Genomic DNA, 23,932 nt, shown 5'->3' on the forward strand with positions numbered 1-23,932 from the left:
GCCGGTGTTCAATCAAATAATGCTACCTACCAGATTGTACGGTTATCTGCCTTTGTTTTAATGTCCATTAAAATTAAAATTACGGTGTAGCCTGTGTACTTTGTACAGTTGCCATCAGTCGCTCTAACTTCTGATGTCCTCAAAGCGGTCAGAACATTTAGTATGGTCTGAACCCGCTCCATCGACAAACGTGCGATATCGATCGCGAAGGATTATGCAGAGTTGACAGAAAAACGTTACACATTGCCATGTCAGATGAATACAACCAAGAATTAAAGCTCGCAAACTAGCTGGCAGAGTGCCAAAACTTCGCCTTCAGCCCCGCCCTAAACGCGGTCGAGTCAACGCTGGACTAATAGGAGGTATTTTGTCATGTCAAATGTATTAATAATGCCATCAGAATGCAACCAAAGCACAGGATAGCAATAAGTAGATGGCTATAAATAATTGTAAATCATACAAAATAAATACCATGATCACTAGATTTTATACAGGTGTTACTATAATGATTTTGTTAATGGTGATCAGCAACTAAATATTGATAATGTGGAAGTTACTGCCTTTTGCCTTGGCATGACTTCTCACTTTTTGCTGACAATACAAAGGCAGAGTACAGTAACTTTAAAATAGTGGTCAAAAGTCAAGTTTGAGCTCAAGATTTTTTTATGTATATAATTTCCATTACTAAAACATCTATTTGCCAGATTTCCAGTGTCCTACCTATAATTAATTTGGCGGGACAACTAAAAATCTTTAAAGTCATTTTTCTCAGTTCCACACTCTATTGACTTAAGGTCTTTTGCCTTTGTAGGGCAGTATAGCTGGATTGAGTTATCTGAGATAATTGCGCGTTCATGTGAAGTTTAAAAGGGGATATGTATCGATAGTAGAAACATTGATCTGCAAAGCTGCTATTGGCTGCTCAGCGTGGCCAAAGAGCGCGCTCAGTTTTTCTCCTCAGCAGAGCAAGAACTTTTAGTCGAAGTTTATTCGGAATTTTAATGTTTAATCAAAACGCCAGGGAAACGCCAGAGAGAGGGCTGGCAAAAAGTAGCAGACAATTTAAATCCGTTAAAAGAGGCCATGTTAGATGTTTTTATCAATTATTAGCCTATATATTTATATTTTAATAATTGCATTATTTCTTTGTGCATTGTAATGTCAGAGTCGCTAGAACATGGGAACAAATAAAAGTGAAGTACAAAAATATTCTACATAATGGTAATTTTTAGTTATAGTCTCTTTTATAAAAGGCACTGTTAAATAAATGTTTGTCTGTTTATAAAAGCAACCAAGAAAAAGGCTGAGAAAAAAAAATAGAAAAGATCTTAGTAGCCTACACTGTAAAATCATTTTTGCTGCATTAAATTAAGGCTGTATAGTCATTTCAACTGTTAAATCTTGAGTAATGATGAATTGCTTTGACTTGTGAAAGTGAAAACTGATTAACTTATGATAATGTAAAAATATTTTGCCATGAGTTATTAATCACATTTTTCCTGAGTGTAGTTCATTGTAATGACATTGTGTTTTCCTCTTTTGAGCACTTTTACATAATACACCAACACTTGTATCTGTTCCCAAGAAAGTGGTGGCTGAAATATGTGCAGTAAGTGGACATTTAAAAACCAAAGGAAAGAAAGTATAAGACTTTGTAATGTCCATTTGTTTCCATTGCACTGGACAGTGAATAAACCCTCTCAGATAACTGTCATATGGAGGAACTAGCCTACCTGCAAGTGCATAAATAACTTTACTTAATTTATACTTATATGCTTTATGGCTGCAATATAAGTTGCAGGATTCCACATCTAGAAAGGCCTACAGAAGAGTCTGCACACACAGAGGAGACATAGGCCTACAGGTGGGCAGTGTATCACTTTTCCTTTTTATTTGTTGCATGAGGCATGTGTCTAATATCTGTTGTTGCAGGCACTTGACCACTGGCTTTTCTTTACAAAGAACAATTGAAATAAAACTCAAGGAACTAAGCATATTTGTCTTTTATTAAACATTTAATGAAAAGTGTTGTTGTTGTTTTTTTGGCAATGTTGTGTAATATGACACATGCAACAATGTCACAGGCCCTGTCAGGTGTGCAACCCTCAGACTTTTCAGACACTGAAATCTTCCCTTTAGTCAGCCAAAGTTCATTTCATTGTGTGCCCTTGTCCTGGCTAGAGCTGCATTGTAACTGGTTTGGGTCAGGGAATGGGGTCATAAAACACCTGTCTGCAGGAACATGTCATAATCACCTATGAAGAAATGCAGTTCTGTTAGGATCAGCATAAGTGTATGCAATACAGTGAGCTTGATATTTAATTGTGGAACTTTCCTTACCACTTTCAAATAATGTGCATAAATGTGAATCTCTGAACATTCTTAAGTCATGCACAGATCCTGGCCATTTTGCTTTCACATTTGTGATATGGAAGATTTTAGTCAACTGCCTTTTTTTAATTTGATATAATATTACTAATCTGGAATATTAAGAATCACAATAGTAACTGGGCTGCACATTTACATTGTGAACCCCCTTTCTGTTCACATAATCCCCTTCATTGAGGCCTTGATGGCAGTCTATGGTCAGCCTATAGTCTGTACCAATGAACAGACTGAAGCCTGAGTGACATAGGCTATATACTGTAATCGGCATGGTCATGATTGCATGATCTTCATAAAAAATTATGATAGCCTTAAAAAAAAAACTGCTTTACAACATTGGGTCTTAAGTGGCTTGGAAATGCCACAAAATCTCCAATAGTGTAAAAGTAATCGCAAATAATCTTAGGGCAATGCAAACAGTTTGTGCTGTAGTTAAAGCCCGACTCCGACAAGTCGAAAATAAATGTGCGTTTCCAACAATTTAATAATGTAAACGACAATCTCACGAGTCACAAGAAAAAAATATATATATCTCAGAAAGTGCACTATCGCGCTGCGCTGGACTTCCCGTGTATCAGCTCCGCTTATGAAGCCGGGATCTAATCCTGTTTACATGAAATAAGCTGCTCCCGAGCAGGTTTAAGCTTGCGCACCTGTTGCTATGACAGCAAGTCCAGGATGAGCTTCGAAGAACCAAACAAACCAAGATCATGCCAAATCGCCAACAATCAAATCCAGCTAAGTGAGTTAGCGACGTACGAAGAACGGCCCCTGGACTTTACGTTATGTTTTTGTTACGTTATGTTACGTTATGTTTATATGCGGTAGTCGTCTGTGAGAAGCTGCTGCTTTATTTTCGTTTTGTTTTTAGGATTAAAGTTTTATGTTAAACGTTCGCTGGTTCCAGCCACCTTATTCCCTGAACTCAAACCTTGCTACACTTATGTTCCTTGTCGAGGCTTGTCCTATATGTATGTATGTATGTATGTTTGGTTCTGGCTCATTCTGTTCCCTGGTTCTATGGTCTCTGTTCTGATTTGCTATTATGTTTATTTTGTTATTAAACTCTTTGCATTTAGATCCAGCTCTCTGTTTGGTCAGCGTTAAAGAAGGAATATAGGCAGGGTGTCCAATGGCTGATGACTTGAGAATTGACCGTCCATAAATACTTTTTTACTGGCTGTGAACAGGCAGTTATGACAATAAAATATTAGATACCAGTGAAAATTCTCTATTCAAATTTTGATACCACAGTTAAAACTACTAACCTAAATAATATAAATGTAAAACATTATTAAAGACAAGTAAACACTCAGTAATAAAATAAAGATACAAATGAAATAAAATAAACTGTTTTTCTTATAGGTCTAACAGTAGTAAAGTAAAGAGTAAAAAATCTAATGTAAAACACTGCATAGTCTTCACTGTATAAATTAAATATAGATTAATCCATATTAAAGTTACAAAACTTATTTAGTCAAGAGCAGTGAGTGATTTTTTTTTTATTATTTGTTGATAATATGTTTGATTAACATTATCAGGATTATTAGTGTACAGATCCAATATACTGATACTGACACACATGCATTTTCTTTCTTAACTTTTTACATTCACCTAAGACATAACCGATTATGGACACTTGCAGAGAAAGGAATTTTTTGACATAATGTTGAGGGAATTTGTCATTTCAAGCGCAAGACGTGAAAGACAGCTCAAATTAGTATTTGAAAAGTTCATCAATGCAGATCTATAGGATTTCTATTGTTCGCTTTAAGATCTGGAAATTTCTAAAGAAAGTAGTCAGAATTTTCAAATGGGATAATGAAATTTCTCACATTATCTTCTCTGATTTTCCAGTCACAGTAATAACAGCTGTGCCAGTGGATGAAAAACCTCTTCCAGCATCGTCAGTAGCTGCAATTAACAAAGTATATCTGGAATATGTCTGAAAAGAAAGATGTTTTCAGGTGAGTTTGTTTACATTAAATCATTCATCAGTGCAAGATCCAGTCATCATTTCTCACCTCTCTGTCCAAGCCTAAAGCATTCACACGAATTCCTCCAGTAACAGAGTTGATTGTAAACAGGTTTGGTTTTGGCAATTCTGGATCTTGCTTGACGATTGAGTAACTGATAACACCATTGTTAGTATCCACAATATCATCTAGATCAGTGGCTGTGACTGTCATAAACTCATGACCTTCAGTGAGAGAAGAAGAAAGACTGATTCGGTGAAACTGAAGAGCCATTTGGGGAAAAAACTGCTAAACATTTTATTAAGAAACTGCATCATACACCTACCTATATCAGCAGCTTCACAAACACTTCCATTGAATTGTTTTTGTGTAAAAACAGGCTTATTATCATTTTGGTCCAGCACATTTACAATAATATGTATTGGCGGTTCTGCTATATTCACACCAACTCCAGCATGAGCTACAAGCTAAAGACAGGAGAAGAAATACAGGCATGTTAAAGGTGCATTGTGTAATATTTATGAGGATCTGTTGACAGAAATGCATTATAATATACATAACTGTTTTGAGTGGTGTATAAAGACCTTACAAAATTAACCGTTATGTTTTTATCACCTTAGAATGAGCCATTTCTATCTACATACACTGCTGGACCCCTTACACGTTAAGTCGCCATTTTGCGCCACCATATTTAGAAAACTTAAACGGACAAACTTCTCTACAGAGCGCGTTTCGTCACTCTTTTGTTTTTGCTTCTTCGTTGGTGTTTTTAGAGGCAACTTGCACCATCACTACATTGAATACGCACGAGCGATAGGCTGAGCTAAATTAGAGTTGCAGTTTTTTTATTTCCGTGTCTGTTAGCTTTATTTGATACTTCAATATGCAAGTGTAGTTATGACTTAAATTTTAGTAGGTATACTAATTACAATAAATGTACTGTATCTTCAAACATGAAAAGTAAACTGTGTGTCAAGCTATTTCACAAGGCCTTTTTTATCTTAGCTTTCAAAGAACTAAGAACAAGCAGACAATCCAACGCTGAAATGCACAAAAAAAAAAAAAAAAAAAATCAACGTACTCTGTATGAAGCTTTTTTTTCTCTGTCGAGTGGTCGAGTCACAAACAGATTCCCTGATAATCTGTCTGTAGTAAAAGTCCCCTTAGGCTCCAGATCCGCTCCTTCACCTGTGATACTGTATTCCATCTGAGCTTCCCTAGAATAGACCGACATTATCTAAATACAGAAAGCAATAAAATACAATAAGAGAACATGTTAATAAGAGACAATAACAAAAGTTGTCAATAACAGACAAATCTCTTTCTCGTTCATCTAATTTTAACATTCCCTTCATTACTTTCTCTCACCTGGGCCAGTTTCTGTGGGAAAGGACCTTTGCTATTCTCAAGTATATTTAATGGAGGAATAACCCATTCTCTCTTTGCTCTCTTCAGACCCGTTGAAGACTTTGGAAGCATCAGAACCAGATCATCAGCGGGAGATTCCATCTGAAAATGTTAGTAAAAAACACTGAGCAACAAAACGTTTTTGTTTACAGTTAAACACAGCACACAATCCATCAAATATCTGGATAATTGCATCTTTAGAATCAGAAAGAACTTTATTGCCAAGTATGCTTACAACACAAGGAATTTGTCTTCATGACAGAAGCTTCCAGTGCACAGACAGAAAGAAAGACACAGATAATAAAAATAATATATATATATATATATAAATTAGTGCTGTTAGAGATAACGCATGTGATTAATTTCAAAACCCTTAACACGTTAAAATAATTTAACACAATTAACGAAAATAACTTACGTGAAGTACGTCATTAACTTAATTTCCGTCACACAGTTAGATCACACTGAGCATCTACAAGTGTCTGTAACCCTGGTAGGAGGAAATTTCCACGATTCTGCATCTCTGTTTGCAATCAGATCATTTTAAACCTTTAAACTCTGTGAAAGTTTTCAGTGATTCAGTAATCAAATTCATTCAAACAATCAGATAAAAACAGCGCTAATGTAAAGAAGGTCAGGCTGATTACATCAGAGATATAAGAGAGAATAGAGACTCACATTGTGCTTTTAGTGTATTATTCATTCCAGTGTGAGCTTTGCTTAAAATACGAGCTCTGTCATATTCTGTGATTGTTTCTGAAGAGCGCAGTTTTGGTGACGTACAGGAGTCGTACAGTAAGCGTGTGAGAGTCTGTTATATTGATGCACAAACAAACTGTGTATGTGTGCTCTCGATCACCGATCGCATGCTGCATTTCTGTACAGACACGTTTCAGTTTACACACACACACTCAGGATAATGTTTGCTGTGTTTAGTAATTGTACGTTTATGCAGTCAGGTCAAGGAGGTTGATTTCGGAGTTTTTGGCTTCTTCATGTGGTCCTGGTCAGTATTGCAGTTTGGCTCATTTAAAATGTAAAAAAGCTCTTTGTTGTTGCTCTGTATACATACTATACACTGTGGAATCGTTAAAGTTTTTGTTTCCGGAAAGTTTATTTTTATTTTATTTATTTTTTCATGGGTGCTTTTGGTGTGCATAATTGTATTATATAATAGTAATTATATGGAATCCTTACATCATTTGGTTATTTGGTGTCCCTTTGGAGTCTCCAAGGGTCCTTGAGGCTTGCAGAAAATAGTTTTGTGAGAATCACCCTTCAATCTGATTGTTTACTTTGCTGGATTTAGCAAATTATGATAAAATTAATTTTAAACAAGATAAATGCCATATGCTTCATTTCACGATAAGTGTGTGATTAATTTGATTAAAATTAATTAAATCATCATATAAAGCAATCGTGTCGCTTCAGAAAATGTGGACTAATCTCTTCATGAACTTTTTGAAGCGATAAAGTGGTAGTTGCATGGACTGTCAATGGAGGGACAGAAAGCTCTCAGATTTCATTTAAAATATCTTCTCTTGTGTTTCGAATATGAAAGAAAGTTTAAAAGGTTTGGAACGACATGAGGGTGAGTAACTGACATTTCTTTTTTTTTTTTCTTTTTTTTTTGGTGTGTGAACTAACCATTTACAAGTTGTCAGATTTTATCAAGATAATTTTCTTTCCATTTTCTATAACCAGAAAGAAGAAGAGGAGTGAAAGGGTGTATGGTATGGTATTGTCTTCAACGAGCCCAAGAGGGCCCACATCACTCCTCTGTTCATCTCTCTGCGCTGGCTACCACTCGCATCAAGTTCAAGGCATTGACGCTTGCACAGATCTATCACAGGCTCAGCTCCCTCCTACTTTCACTCACTCCTACGAGCCTACATCCCTACCAGAAGCCTACGATCGGTCAACGAGCGACGTCTCGTGGTTCTATTACAGAAAGCCACAAAATCACTTTCCAGAACATTCTCATTCACAGTTCCATGCTGGTGGAACGCTCTCCCGCCCTCATCCGGAATGCAGAATCCCTGGCAACTTTCAAAAGACAGCTGAAACCCCATCTCTGTCGTGAGCACTTAACCTCATAAAAAAAAAAATAAAAATAAAAAAATAGAATTCTCTCCTTTTTCCTTCTTCCTTTAAATCTTCGCTTATCGGGCTTATGCTACTCTGAACAATGCCTGAACTTCGTATTTTGAGCACTTCTTGCGTTGTTTCTTGCCTCTTCACAATGACTTGCTTAATTTAGTCCTAATTTGTAAGTCGTTTTGGACAAAAGCGTCCGTTAAATGATTAAATGTAAATGTATGGTGGTGGAAGGGTAGTTATGCAAAACAGAGGAAGAGATAGAAGAGGCCAATAACAGGCACATTTTTGATTAAATAAAGGCCACTATAATGGACCATGTTCTCAATCATGGCTTTACTGTAATGCTGGGTGTACTCTTTGTGTGTTTTGGCCGTTCGTTTGCACGACAACGGTATTTTGGGTGCCTGAAAACGCAAAAGTTTTGAAAAAAAGTTTCAAAGTGCACATTTTTGAAAACGGTCTCCTTGTAAAAAACAAAAGTGCGAATCTCTGAAGACGATGACGTGATGATGATGATGATGATGATGACGTCATGCACATGCGTATTAGTCTACAGTGTTTTATCGCCATATAATGGCCTGGCAGCAGAATACAGGGTTTTTAGTCGTTTTAGCGGATCCGTGTGAATGGGGAAGGGAAAACGTCTCCGTTTTAAACATATCACTGTTGTTTAAACATACCCTTATGTACACAAGATAACAAAGGGCGTGTGAGGAACAGGTGTGAGTAATGAATCACTATGGCAACAAACAAAGCAGCAATGGAAACAAAAGCAAACAGGACAGGCTTGTACTGTACTGACAGCGGTTTCTTGTAGGAACTAGTTTGTACCTGTGGAGAGGAGATGTTCATGACCGTGTCCATGTGATGGTCCTCATGATGATGACGGACACGCTCAACTCTGACAGATACCGTGTGCTTCTTGCCACTGGAGTCCCAAGCGTCCACAGAAAACACCTTGTGGCCTTCATGAAGAGTCACTTGTCTCTTCAGTGTTACAGTCCCATCCGTGTTCACATCAAACCGCCTGTCAGAGGACTGGAAGAGCATTCTTGTTCTTCCATCGCATGCATTAAAAATGACTGTCAGAAAAAGAGATTCAATTGGCTTAATAAAGCATCTTGTCACGTATTTGAACCTGGAGTGGGGAACAAGACGGTGTGTCAGTAGCAGATGCTATGGGAACACCCTCCAGGTGTGATGATGATCTAAAATAGTATTGTCAAAAGTACCTGTACGTCAACGTTGTGATTAGTCAATGAATCAGTGTTACCAAGTTGATTCTTAATTTAATTTTTTTTTTTAAATCAATCCAGTACTCGCTGATGGAACATGATATCAGCTACATTGTTTATAAAGGGAGCGCTCTTTGCTCAGTTTCTGAGTACAACGTTTGCCCTGCTCCATCATGCCAGAGATGGTGATAAAGTCAGTGGAGTTAGTGATCTGTGCTTGAGTATACATCCAAACACTTTACGCATATCTCTGCTTGGACACAGAGATGCACACCTTTAAAAAAAAGCATAGTGTTGCTGGAAATTCTAACAAAACACAGGCAGATAGTTAAATTCCTGAATAAGAGAAATCTGTGGAGCGATCGCGTGTCCTTTTGAGGCATGACTCAGCGGGAGGGTGTCCTATAAAGCATCAGCTACTGATGCAGCATCAAGTGAATCTATGAACATTTATTTATTGCATACATTATTAACCAACACTTATTTGTGAGATACAATACTTAAACTTGAGTGAGACCCTTAATGTTGACTCTGATGAAAGCAAATTTAGTGGGTATACAGTATAAAATGTGACTGAATGTGTGCAGATCACAGTTAAACCAGTTTAATTAGAAGAACTAGTTCATTTAGATATCTGATTGCATTGGGTAAGGCATTAATTTGCCAAATACTAAAAATATATTAACAAAAACTCAAAGTTCAGTTGCTTTATTTAAAGAGAACACAGCTTACCTCTCCCTAGTCTTTTTCCTCGGTGAAGGTCATCTCTGTGCACTTTAAAAACCAGCGACTCCGACTCAAAGCCTGGAGAACATGAAGACTCCTCCGCAAATCCACATACAAACACCTAATTTGAAACATATTAAATCCCTTTATGTAATATATACACTTGATATTTCCCATTTTTCAATTGCTAGCAAGCATCAGTCAATACTGACACCACTTTTTAAAAGTAAATCATTTTTAATTTTTGTTCTGTTTAAAGCCACAGTCTGCTTTACCAACAGGAATCTTGGCCAATCGGTGAAACTCAAGTCTCCAAATTTTCTGAAACCACTGTCTTAAAAATATGAATAACACCTTTTCACTTTATTGACCTTACTACCTTTGCTAGTGTTTTGAAAGAATGAGTTGATTTGAGACATTTATGACGCATTTTGGTAGTTCCCATGAAGACTCTTCCGCAAATCCACATGAAAATACCTAATTTGAAACATATTAAATCCCTTCATGTAATACACTTGATATTTCCAGGCTTAGGCCCAGAGAATGTGTAGTTGGCATATTCTAGTTATGGAGGCGCTATGATTCTTCCCATTAGCAGCCCTGTGGCATTAGCTGTTGTGCCAATTGGTAAGATGTTGAAAAAGTGAACTAACTATTGAGAAATGTGTCCTAGCAACTGTTGAAAAAAAAAAAAAAAAAAAAAAAAAAAAAAACCTGGTCCGCAAATGCTTCGGTTTCGCTGACTGTGTGAAAAGTTTTGACAGTGTCACTTCACTTTTTACCAATGCATTATTTGTAATCTTAAAAAAAAAAAAAAAAAAAAAATAACACTGTATTACATGCTGCAGATAAATTCAAATAAGAAACCTAAAATAAATCAATAACATTAAATTAAAAATGTGTTTCTTTTCACGTGGTACTTTTGTCCCAGTGGAACCTAATTTACAGACCAAGTGTGAATAACTACAAGCATATCACCCTGTTTGCACTCAGTTTGCAATTGTAAAGCAAACTTTTTTACAAAACACTTAATAAACACAATTAGACATAGCATTAGACAGATATAGCATTCAAAACTAACAGGTCTAGTTTTTCATTTGGAAAACACTGCCATTCAAAATGCCACACTCTATTGTGTATATAATAAATATTTTTTAATTAGATTTTCATGTTTTTAGATTGAAAGCACAAGGGGAAATCGGGCATTATAATGCATTTGAAAAGACTTGTAAAAAATGTTTAGTTTTAATATTAAAATGTATTAATGACTTCTATATAATAAATGTAAAAACAGACAGAAGTTAAACATACCCTTAAACATATTAGTGACTTAAAGATATTAGTGACTGAAATTTTACTTTGCCAAACTCTGTCTAATTACTGATAATATCAAAAACTACACAGAGGCAACAGCAACACAGTTGTGGATGTAAAAATGTTTAGCATTTATTTCTCACTCTCACTCCTGATATATAAATCCTATATAACTCCAATATATAAAATCCTACCTTGCAAAGGAAAACTACAGCTGCCAATCGCACAGTTTTCATTGTCTCTCAAAAGTCCTTCACGGATTCCTTTCTTGTTGGTTTTTAAGATTGTGCAGCTATTTCATCGCTTGCGTTCCCCAACACACATGCAGACGGGGAGTTTGTTAACTTTATAGGGGAGTTTTCCTAAGGGTGTGGCATATGGAGTGATGCAATGTGGCAAGAAAAATAATATAACTTGTCTGGAACCAATGAGGTGTAAGACTTGATTTTCCTGCTGAGACATAGGCTGAGATAAAATACACCCCACAATAAAAGGCACGCTGGAGAGAAGACCTCAAAGAAAGAGCACAGGACACTGTCTTGCCCAAACTCTTCTCCTTCCTCATCATATCCCGCTTTCCCTGATTCATTGTATACACAATATATTTGTACAAACCTTTTGTTCTGGTCTGTGTATATAAGAGTGATTGGCAGAGCAATATTGGAAACCTGTAACCAGAAAACCCCCATGCAGTGCCGAGTCAGTGTCTACACTCGAAACACTCTCACACACCACTGTGTGTCTCTGTCAGGTACAGGTACTTAGAGTCCTCTTTGAGCAAATTATGTTATGTAGCCTATTTATTATTTCTGAACTGGATTTTAATTGTGTAATTGGCATGATCCATTTCTACCTGACAAATAAAATGTTATACTTTATTTATTCTGTATGATTCTGAAATTATTTTTTTCCATTTAATGTGAGCGGGTTGAACTATTTTACCCTTAAGTGGCCTCTCTCTTCTTACTCATAACAAAAGGTGTACTTTTTTTAATAGTCGCGAGCTGCAACTCTCAGTGATAGTCACGGTGCGGATCCACTTGTCCGTGCGACACTTCTGTCGCGCCACACTCCACTATATTCCTATGGGTGACGTCAAGCAACTTTACTATCACTGAGAGTTGCAGCTCGCGACTATTAAAAAAAGTACACCTTTTGTTATGAGTAAGAAGAGAGAGGCCACTTAAGGGTAAAATAGTTCAACCCGCTCACATTAAATGCATCTTTATAGCATGCATTGTGTTTATCGTGCAATTTATAAGCGAAAATTAATTGTACGTGCATATGATACGCATGGGTAGGTTTAGTAGTGGTGTGGGTATATACGTTTGGGCAGGATTAGTGGTGTAGGCACTATATGTAGTATTACACGCAATAAAGTGGTAACATGCACGCGATAACTGCGTATCATATGCATGTAAAAACTAATTTTAGCGTATAAATTGCACAATAAACACAATGTGTGCTATAGACACGCATTTTCATGAGCATTGCATCCTCCAGTTTGTGTCTGTGAGCGCACATTCGTGACGTGCAGTCTCAAATATACCAGGTCCCTTAATGAATGAATAATTGAAAGTATGGGATACCCAAAATATACAAACGTCTATTTTACTATTTTAAACTATTTTAAACATTGTCTTTACTAACTTTCTGGGCCAGCAAGTTTCAATTACATAGAAGCCTATGGAGAAGTGAGACAGCTCTCAGATTTCATAAAAAATATCTTAAATTGTTTTCCGAAGATGAACAAAAGTCTTACGGGGTTGGAACAACATGAGGGTGAGAAATTACTGACAGAACTTTCATTTTTGGGTGAACTAACCCTTTAAAGCGGATAAATGATGTAATATTTCCTTCAGCTGAGACACTTCAGATGTGCACTGTTCATCATGATGGTTTTGAATTGCTTGAAATATGATTGGAATCACTTCAAAAAAGGAAAATACAGTCCAACGTCTGCAAGTCTGTCAAATTGGTTACATAAAGTTATAATGAGAACATCATAATTGTGTGTTTGGGACATGGATTTAATGGTGAGATTTTTTTTTTTTTGGAAATCAGGCTCTTTTCATAATTATATAAAATTTTGGGTAACACTTTATTTTACAGTGTCCTTGGTACATGTTACATGTACATGCATCCCAATCCTTATCCTACCCTAACCCAGTAAGTACATGTAGTTTATCAATATTACTCAGTACTTAAATATATCATTACTTTGTCACAATGATACCTTAAAATAAAGTGTAACCAAATTTTATTTAGTTTTATAGGCCAATATATAGCAATTATTGGCTTTCAAATATAAAGAATTATCAGAATCTGACAAAGTATTTATTTATCTCTGTGTTTGAGGCTTTGGACCACATCTTAAGTGAATAAGTAAGTGAATAAAGTAGATGAATAAGAATTTAATTATTATAACTAGCAATTTAATTACAGCCGGAGTTTTGTTTTTGTTTTGTTTTTTTGCAAAGAAGGACTATATTAAAATAGATTGAGGAACTGCTGTTGAAACCAGATCATTGAAAAGAGGAATTTAAACACTTCACAGACTTTTCAGATGCAATTGTTGTCAGAATCTTTAAACATTTGTTTTATGTGGTTTTCTCCAAGACCAGATGGTTCTGAGGAAGTCAACACTTCTCCAGTGTCAGCATGGAGAAACATGTGAAAACAGGGGGAACAAACTGTTTTGACCCTGTAAGACTTCAAATAAGGGTTACCGTAACACAATGGCAATTTCTTAACCTGTTAAGCTGAAAAATCTTGAAAAATCACTTGAAAAATCACTTTTGAAAAATCCCAAGAAATGACATACCCAAACTGAAACAGATACAGTTCATGAACCCTTTGTACTAAAAGCACAAGTATGATCTCATTTGAAAGCTGACACCTGGCAGTTTATTGTAAATGTAGAATTAATTATTGTCATAATGACAAAAATTGTTATAAATAGCTTCAAAGTTTTGTAAAGTTATTAGAAATAATTTTTTATGAAATATCCTCATGAAAATAAAATTGAAGTTGGCACTGGAGCAATCTAGAAATGCACTACAGCTAATGCCACATGTCTAAACATTTTATGTTTAAAATCTTAAGATAATAAGTCAAAAACTCTGTATTTAGTGAAATGTTTTTCAAGACCATGTCATGTGACTTTATTTTGATTTGACGCTAAAATGCTACTGATATTTATTGTCATCTTCTTACCATCTATGCAGTATATTGTCGTTTTGTGGTGCAAACGAGCCCCATTCAGTCTCAGTCTCCCCCTGCACACATTCACACCTCTCCAGCCTGGTTATGGCTCTAAATATGCATTTCTTTTGTCTGCATTATAGTTACTAACGACTGGCTATTCACAGGCTATTCATATGGTTTCAGTCACTAATTTCTTTTCTCAAAGTTCACCCTTACATTTTAAACTGTACAAATGCATTTCTTGAATAAAGAAACATTTCAGTAAGCATTTAAAAAAATAATAAAAATATAACTTCTAGGTGGCAGGTGCACCTAGGGCTAGCTAGCATGTTAGCTTAGCACACCATCAATACACGAAAATTTATGAGATTAAAACCATGTTTGTGCTTATAAACTTACTTTATAAAGCAAATCGAGTATTTTAAATAATTTTCTGTGATCTAATTTGGCTTCAGATAAAAAATCAGACAGAAAATATACTATTGGATAGTGTTCTGCACAACAATTCTATATAGATTAGTGTGGTGGTTATAAAAATATATAAAACTAATAATAATTAGTGTCATCAGAATATGTCGTCATTGAAAAATAAACTGAATGTCATTAATGCACAGTGTATGATGTTGGATGACGGCGATTGGTATTCCTTGCCTAGTATGGATGATCGATCATTTGATTATTTTTGCCTTGGGACTTTCACCTGCTGGGGGAGGGGGCGCGCTGCTCAGACAATACAGAGACTCAGAAGATATTGCAGCAGCTCCGTGTCCCGTGTCTTTTATTGACTCTTTATCTCCCCTAATCAGGCGGTTAGGGTACTACATTTTGGAGGCCCCAGCGAGATGAATGCAGTGTGAGTTGGCTTCCAGTGATGACAGCCCTCCTCCAGTGCCATTCAGCCTTCTACTCAGCCCAGGTGACCAGTGGAGTGAAGACGTTCGGTGTCCGTGTCGAGCCAGGGAGGAAAGTGCAAGCAATCTGAGGTTTATTTTCCATACCAGGAACGCTGCAGGATTCCAGCCTGCTAAGGGCACTTCTTCTATCACTTTGCACACATCTAGACGGAGTAACTCATGGATCACGTTGAGGATCTGAAGCTTGAGGTGATAGGAGCAGTATATGCTCTTTCACGAGAAAATTTGATCGAACTGTGTGAATTCCTAGGAATTGATTGTGAACATGTCAGTAGCAAAAGCCGGTCATTTTTTATTTCTGTTATTGTGAGACACATTGAGAGAGAGGCATTAGAGGAGCTTGAAGATGAGGGTATGGCAGAGCTTTTGTGTCTAAAAGACAAAATCTGTGAAATTCAGAGGGTTAATGAAAACAGTGATTCAGAAAGACAGACAACACCAACCACTAAGAGAGTGAATGTAAATCCAGTAGCAGAAACGACAGTAGCAGAAAACACAGAACAGGAAAAACTGCAAAAAGAAATTGACACATTACAATCAGCATTACAGAAGTTAATAGTGCAAAAACAGAGAGTAGCTAATCACACACCAAAACACACAGGTACACAACAGAACATAAATACTATACAGAGTTATTCCACATTGCCAAGTCCAAATGTACAGCCAGACACAAGCTCCGATCTGCAGTTCATGACACACAGACCAGTCATGCCACCCTGGAACAGAGAATTCAAGATATCAGGACAGATAGGTGAACCTGGACAAAAAGATAAACTCACCTTTTCAAGTTTGGCGCATCAAATCGAACATGGATTGAGCAGGGGAGTGTCAGAGCTTGAAATAGTGGATGCCGTAATAAGAGCAATCGCACCAGGCATGCAGCTGCGTAGTTACCTGGAAGGAAAACCAAATTTAACCCTCCCTGTGCTGAGACGTATACTGAGAGCGCATTATCAAGAAAGAGGTGCGACTGAATTGTACAAGCAGCTTACCTCCGAGGCGCAAAGTAGTAAAGAGACCCCACAAAGTTTCCTCGTTCGGTGTCTTGATTTGAGGCAAAAGATCCTGTTCGCATCCCAGGAAGCGGAATCCAGTTTGAAATATGACCCGAACCTAGTTCAGAGCATGTTTCTTCACAGTGTCCTTACTGGCCTGCAAAATGACAGTATTAGAAGTGATCTGCAACCTTACTTGACGACCATTGGTGTGAGTGATGAAATTCTTTTTGATAAAGTCAATGTTGCTTGTGCAAATGAAACCGAGCGGCAAAACAAGAAGAAGTTGATATATCAACACACCAAAGTGAATCCAGTGCAGGTTAATGAAGTTGCTGTTGAAAAGAAAGGAAAGACACAGTGTCACAAAAACACAGAGAAAGTTGAACCTGACATTTTGAGTGAGTTAAAGGAAATGCGGTCTGACATGGCATTGTTGAAGGATCTCAGTGCGGAGGTGTCTCAAATTAAAGAATCCATTCTACAACCTCAGATCATGTCCACACAGTTTTCTGCCAATGTGAGGAATCAAACCAACATGCCACCACCCCAGCCTCAGTACCCACCCCAGCCTCAGTACCCACCTCAACGTTATTTGCAGCAATATGACAGGAGAATGGGGGCATTCCAGCAGCCACAGTGGCTTCCTGGACATCGTTTTCATCCTCCCTCAGCTCATGTGAGAAAATGTCTGGCATGTCAGCAAAGCGGATTGGATGTATACTGTACTCACTGCTATAGGTGTGGCAGTAGCGATCATTTTGTGGCTGGTTGTAGAGTACGAGGCTCAACGATGTACAGAGAGCAGTCGTTAAACGGGACAGGGTCACGACTGCGGGACGAGGAGTGACCAGATATTCAACGATGTCCCCACAAAGATGCGCACAGTGTGGTATCACAGGTTCGGACTTTAGACTGCGACAATGTGCTGCCTGTAAACAAACATTGTATTGTTCTAAAACATGTCAAGCTAATCACTGGACAGTCCATGTAAACCAATGTAACCAAACAGCAAGAGTACACACAAATTCTGCAATGCACAGAAAGAAATGTGAAACCGACAAGTCTACACGTGCCGCCTTTGTAGGAAAACAGTGTCTAGTGCCTTGTTACCTTCAAGGGCTTCTTGTTGATGCATTGTGGGATACAGGATCTCAAGTTTGTATAGTGGATGAACAGTGGAAAAGTGAACATTTACCGAACATCAGATTGAGAAATGTGGCAGAAGTAATTGATGCACCTGAGGGACTTCATCTAGTGGCGGCAAACGGACAGGAAATACCTTATATTGGGTGGATGGAAGTAAGTTTCGGTTTGGCATTAAATGAAGTGGAAACAGATGAACTTGTAATACCTGTGTTGGTGATGAGGGGTAGTCAGCTTCGTCATCCCATCGTTGGATATAATGTGATCGAGCAAATGGTGAACACCGAGAGAATAACGCAGCCTATCACAAGTGAATTTCAGAGAACAGCCTGTCCTAATGCCGGAACAGTTCATGCCTTCATCAAACAAATCCATGCTGAAGCACCATGTGAATATACCGTCACAACAACAAAGGAAAATGTTCATGTGCCCAAACATACATCGGTACAAGTGGAATGTAGAGTGCAGACATACAGACCAAAGCAAGAGACTGTGCTCATTTTTGAGCCTGAAGTTAACCCACAGTGGGCAGAAGGGTTGGAGTTCTGTGAGACAATCGTAACCTTGCGGCGACATACAACACACATAGTTGTCAGTGTTCAGAACCCTAACGACCATGACTTACTGTTAGCAGGCAAGATGGTTATAGGCACAGCGCAACCCGTGCAGGCAGTTTATCCAACTTCAGCTTTTGAGGAACCTGGTTTAACTTCGGTGATGTTCAGTCAAATCAAAAATGAAACCAGCAATACTTCCGACGTCGCATGGGTTCCGCCAGTCAATTTGAGCCATCTCGGTGAGTCTGAAAAACAAATAGTTTCGCAAATGTTAAAAGAGGAAGCAGCTTCATTTTCCGAATCTGACAATGACATAGGTTGCATCGAGAAACTACAACTTGCCATTTCACTGAAAGACACTAATCCTGTTGCCCGCACTTACCGTTCAGTGCCTAAACCCCTCTACCAAGAGATGAAAAACTACCTGCATGATCTCATTGCGCAAGGATGGGTCCAGAAATCAAATTCACCATATGCCTCTCCTGTTGTCTGCGTACGAAAAAAAGATGGCAGCTTACGCCTTTGTATTGATTTCAGAGAGTTGAACCGGAAAACGCATCCTGATAGACAGCCCATCCCCCGGGTACAAGACATAATGGACAGTTTGGGGGGGGAACTCCTGGTTTTCGCTGCTGGATCAAGGTAAAGCATATCATCAGGGCTTCATGGCCAAGGAGAGCAGACCTTTAACAGCCTTTGTGACACCGTGGGGTTTATATGAGTGGATTAGGATACCTTTTGGCCTTATGAATGCCCCTTCTGCTTTTCAACGCTGCATGGAGGGGTGTCTGGATGAGCTAAGAGACAACATCTGTGTTCCTTACCTGGACGACACGTTAGTGTTCAGCAAAACCTTTGAAGACCACGTAGATGATGTAAGGAAAGTTCTGCGAAGATTGAGACAGTATGGAATCAAACTAAAACCGGGCAAATGTGAACTATTCAAATGTGAGGTGCGATACCTTGGAAGGATTGTCTCGGCGGAAGGGAGTAAGATGGACCCGGCTGATACAGCTGCCGTGAGAAGTCTGAAAGATAAAAGACCAAGCACAGTTGGACAGTTGAGAGCAGTCATGGGTCTGTTGAGCTATTATCGACAATATATAAAAGATTTCTCCAGAATTGCGAGTCCGCTGTACGACCTGCTGAAAGAAACCGAGAAAGAGAAGGAAAAATCCAAGGAGATATGTAATAGACAGGCTAAAGGAAAGAAAAGGGGAGTGCCATCTCACAGGCCGATTGTGTGGATGGACAAGCACCAAGAGATAATAGAGGGACTGATCGATTGTCTAGTTGAACCACCAGTACTTGCGTTCCCAGACTTCTCACAGCCGTTCATAATTCATACTGACGCATCAAATCAGGGTCTTGGGGCAGTTCTATGTCAAAAGCAAGCGGGAAAGCTGAGAGTTATCGCTTATGGATCCCGAACCCTGACAGTCGCGGAAAAGAAGTATCACCTCCACTCAGGGAAGTTGGAGTTCCTTGCCCTGAAGTGGGCTGTCACTGAAAAATTTAAGGATTATCTGTACTATGCTCCCACCTTCACTGTGTATAGTGATAATAATCCACTGACTTACGTTTTAACCAGTGCAAAGCTGAATGCGACAGGATGTAGATGGGTGGCGGAACTCGCGGATTTTCATTTTAACATCAAGTACCGGCCTGGCAAAGAAAATGTGGATGCAGATACTCTATCCAGGATGCCACTGAACATTGAGAGAGTAATGAAGGAATGCACTGAGGAATTGCCATCTGACTGTGTCGAAGCAACCATTCAATCTGTTGAGGCACCACACTTCAGCATCTCTTGGACTGCAATGATTTCTCTTGACGACACCATGGAGTCTGAGCATGCATGCGAGCCATTACCTGTAGAGGAGATCAGACAAGCACAGCGTAATGATGACCACATTGGAGCTGTTCTACAGTTTAAGCTGTCCAATGAAAAGCCGACAGGACATCTGTTTAAGACCTTGAGTGCACAAAGTAAATGCTTATTGCGCAGTTGGGACAAACTTTTCCTGGGAGACGATGGCATCCTCCGTAGAAAGACGAACACACAGAGACAGCTAGTCTTACCTGCAAGGTACAAGCAGCGTGTTTTGGGAGAATTGCATGATAACATGGGTCATCAAGGTCTTGATCGAACAATGTCTTTAATCAGAGAAAGATTCTATTGGCCACAAATGAAGAATGATGTTGATCACTATGTCACCAAGAGTTGTGTTTGCCTGAAACAGAAGAAACCATGTAGAGAGGCCAGAGCACCACTCCAGAATATCGTTACTACTCACCCGTTTGAGCTTGTTTCCATTGACTTCTTACACCTGGATAAATGTAGAGGAGGATATGAGTATATTCTAATTGTGGTTGACCATTTCACACGATTTGCACAAGCCTATGCAACTACCTCAAAATCGGCTAAAACTGTTGTTGACAAGTTGTTTAATGACTACGCTCTGAGGTTTGGTTTCCCACAAAGAATTAATCATGATCAAGGAGGGGAGTTTGAAAACCAGCTGGTTGCTCAGTTGAAGAAGATTTGTGGAGTTGCTGGATCAAGGACCATGCCATATCACCCCCAGGGAAATGGGCAAGTTGAACGTTTCAACCGAACGTTACTTCAGATGCTGAAGACATTGACGGGCAGAAAACTAATTGGAAAGAGTCACTCAACAAACTCATCTTTGCATACAACAGCACACAATGTGAAGTGACAGGATTTTCACCATTCTACTTACTGTTCGGAAGGTCCCCGAGATTACCTGTTGATCTATTGTTCAGTTTGACATCTGAAACCGGAACTACTGATTAGAAAGAGTATGTGAAGAGATGGAGACAAGAAATGCAGGAAGCATTGGAAATCACCAGACAGACTGCAAAGAAGGTGGCAGAAAGAAACAAGAGAAACTATGATGTAAAAGTGAGGGGTTCTATGTTGTGTCCTGGAGATCGCGTCTTAGTGAGGAACTTGACACCTAGAGGTGGAACTGGGAAGCTTCGAAACCATTGGGAAGATATTGTACACACAGTAGTGCGTCAAATAGGAGGAAAAGGCCCGGTTTTTGAAGTGAAACCAGAACATGGTAAAGGAAGATCACGTGTTCTCCACCGTAACCTCTTGATGCCTTGTGATTATCTCCCATTGGAGACTGATCTTGGAAAGGAAGAAAAGACAAAGGGAACAGTAAAAAGACCAAAACCAGTAAATAGAAGAGGATGAGGATGAAGGTTATCCTTACTATAATTACCTACCTGCGGCCCATCACCAGCAACCTGGGCGTGAAAACTGGCGAGATGAATACGTACCTGAAGTCCAGTTTCAGCAACCTGAGGAAGCAAACGGAGAGTTACATAGCGGAAACTTACCAGTTATCCTGCACAGTGAACCTGGAAAGGAAAGGGAAGAAATTGGTCAAGAGGGAGCAAGGGATCGTGGAACAGAAGTTGTAATGGAAAATGAGGAGATACCTCAACAGGTAGTTGATGTGATGGAGGAGGAACGACATATAGAAAGACCTGATGAAAAGGAAGACATACCTGTAAGACTGGGTGAACATGACAGGGAAATAGGACAGGAATACAGATGGCCTAAGAGAGAAAGGAGACCGCCAAAGACATTTACTTATGATCACTTGGGTACTCCTGCATGTTATAATGTAGAGCCTACAAACGCAACAGCGTTTCAACCCATGTCATATGAGATGCAGAACTTACCTCCATGGACTTACCCAACGCAGCACTATCAACCAATATACTTGTATGCATACTGAAGAGATTGAGGAAAGGGAGAAAAAGAATGGGGTTTGAAGAAGGAATATGATGCAGTTTCCAACACTTGCCTTTATTCATAGTTAACATGCAGTACACATAGGTAGTGAGACATTGCATACAATAAGTAGGACATTGAGATAAAACTACATTATCAGCAGAAATAAAATTTCTTATTTTGGGTTGAAGCAAAAGGAGAGTAATGTCGGGACGACATTTATTTTTGACGGGGAGAGTGTGGTGGTTATAAAAATATATAAAACTAATAATAATTAGTGTCATCAGAATACGTTGTCATTGAAAAATAAACTGAATGTCATTAATGCACAGTGTATGATGTTGGATGATGGCGATTGGTATTCCTTGCCTAGTATGGATGATCGATCATTTGATTATTTTTGCCTTGGGACTTTCACCTGCTGGGGGAGGGGGCGCGCTGCTCAGACAATACAGAGACTCAGAAGATATTGCAGCAGCTCCGTGTCCCGTGTCTTTTATTGACTCTTTATCTCCCCTAATCAGGCGGTTAGGGTACTACATTAGCATTACATTATAAATATAATCTATTATTATGGAAATACCTGGCATGGATTGAAAAACACAGGTAACTCAAATATCATAGCAAACATGTTTATTGTCTTCAAAATGTCTGTATCTGCATGTTACAGCCATAGTTACAGCGCAATCTCTTGTTAGCTGTGTGTGTGTTCGAGGCTTCCTGGATTGTCACATGATTATGGCACTTCTTCATGTTCTAATACTGTGCACAGGGCGGCGAGGGCGCCCTCAGGCTATTGGTATGAATTGAAAACACATTAACAGAGTATGCAAACGCTCATAATGATTACATCGACGCATTTGGGTATAAATTCAATAAATATTATTCCTGTCTATAGAAATCTGATGTAAAGCTATGAGAATATATCAATATTTCTCCAAATCTGCAAATTTTTGAGCTAAAGCCCAGAGGGACGTTGTATTGTGTATCGCTGTCATGACGACGGCACGGGAGTTTTTTTATGAATGAAAGCGGCTGACGTGCATAATTCACATCAAAGGTATCGACTCATTTTTTCATTTCATAACTCCTGACACAAATTAAGAAATAACTGTCGCTATAAGTTTCTCAGAATACAATAGTGGTCAAATTCTGTCTTATACTCAGTCTTATATCTTTTTAATGATGTATAGTTTGTCAAGGTATAACATTAAATCTGATAGTAACTTTGAACTATATATAAATAAAACCGCTTCAGTGCGCCCGCGCTCTGGCAACGGTTAACAGGTTAAACTGGATTTTGAAATTAAATTTGGACCAGATTTTTACTTGCTCTGTAATGTTACCAAACCATCATCAGTGGTGTTACTCAGTTTCTCAGCCTCAGTTATTGAGTATAGGCTCATAAGCAGTTGTTCTGTTGTTTAGAGAAAGAGATGCTTCACCACTGAGTTCCTGTGGCCTCTGGTGGTAGAAATAAGAATTACACACACAGAAATAAGATTTTTAGGTTAACAAATACAACTTTTGATTTTAATGATGTATTAGCAAATGTTGAAATAACCATGAAGTTAGATTAATCAATGCTGTAGAAGTGCAGTTCATTGTTAGTTCATGTTGACTAAAGTAAGTAACTTATAAAACCTTATTGTAAAGTGTTACTGGATTGTATGCTTTAGATCAATGTAATGTCATCAGTAAGAAGGCTGTTAAAAGTTTTAGGACCTTTTAAATGTTTTTGAAAGCAGTCTCTTCTGCTCACCAAGGCTGCATTTATTTGATCAAATACAGTAAAACTGTAATATTGTGAAATATTATTGCAATTTAAAATAACTGTTAAATTCTATTTATTTTTTTTAAATGAATTTATAAAGTGTATCACGGTTTACATAAAACTATTAGGCTGCACAGCTGTTTTTATAAATTTATAATAATCATAAATGTCAGAAACACAGGGTTAGGACTAGTGTGAAAACTTGAACATAGTCAAAAAGGTGAAACCAAATGCAGAAAACCAGATGACAGTTCTGGGAAATATCTTCAAATCTTTTATTTGATGAAAAGGAACGTCCAAACTTTCCTAGGATATATTAAAAAAAAATAAACTCCAAAAAATTTCCACAAATAGTAAGATAACAGTTCCAAAAAGTAAATCCAAAAAAGTCCATGAAGTAAATCCAGAAGGAATTTGAAAAAAG

At 38.2% G+C, this 23,932-nt stretch overlaps 1 protein-coding gene across 1 annotated transcript in view; it reads right to left on the reverse strand.

The window, feature by feature from the left end:
* Positions 1-11,468, reverse strand: part of LOC308686014 (uncharacterized protein) — a 101,928-nt gene extending 90,460 nt beyond the window's left edge. The window contains 2 exon segments of the mRNA XM_081358232.1: positions 9,836-9,950; positions 11,338-11,468. Of these exon segments, the coding sequence (XP_081214358.1) occupies positions 9,836-9,950; positions 11,338-11,379 (157 nt within the window). The 5' untranslated portion in view covers positions 11,380-11,468.
* Between the last annotated feature and the right edge of the window lie 12,464 nt (positions 11,469-23,932).

The sequence above is a fragment of the Scardinius erythrophthalmus genome, assembly GCF_964197995.2.
Source record: "Scardinius erythrophthalmus genome assembly, chromosome: 2".
NCBI classification, from domain to species: Eukaryota; Metazoa; Chordata; class Actinopteri; order Cypriniformes; family Leuciscidae; genus Scardinius; species Scardinius erythrophthalmus.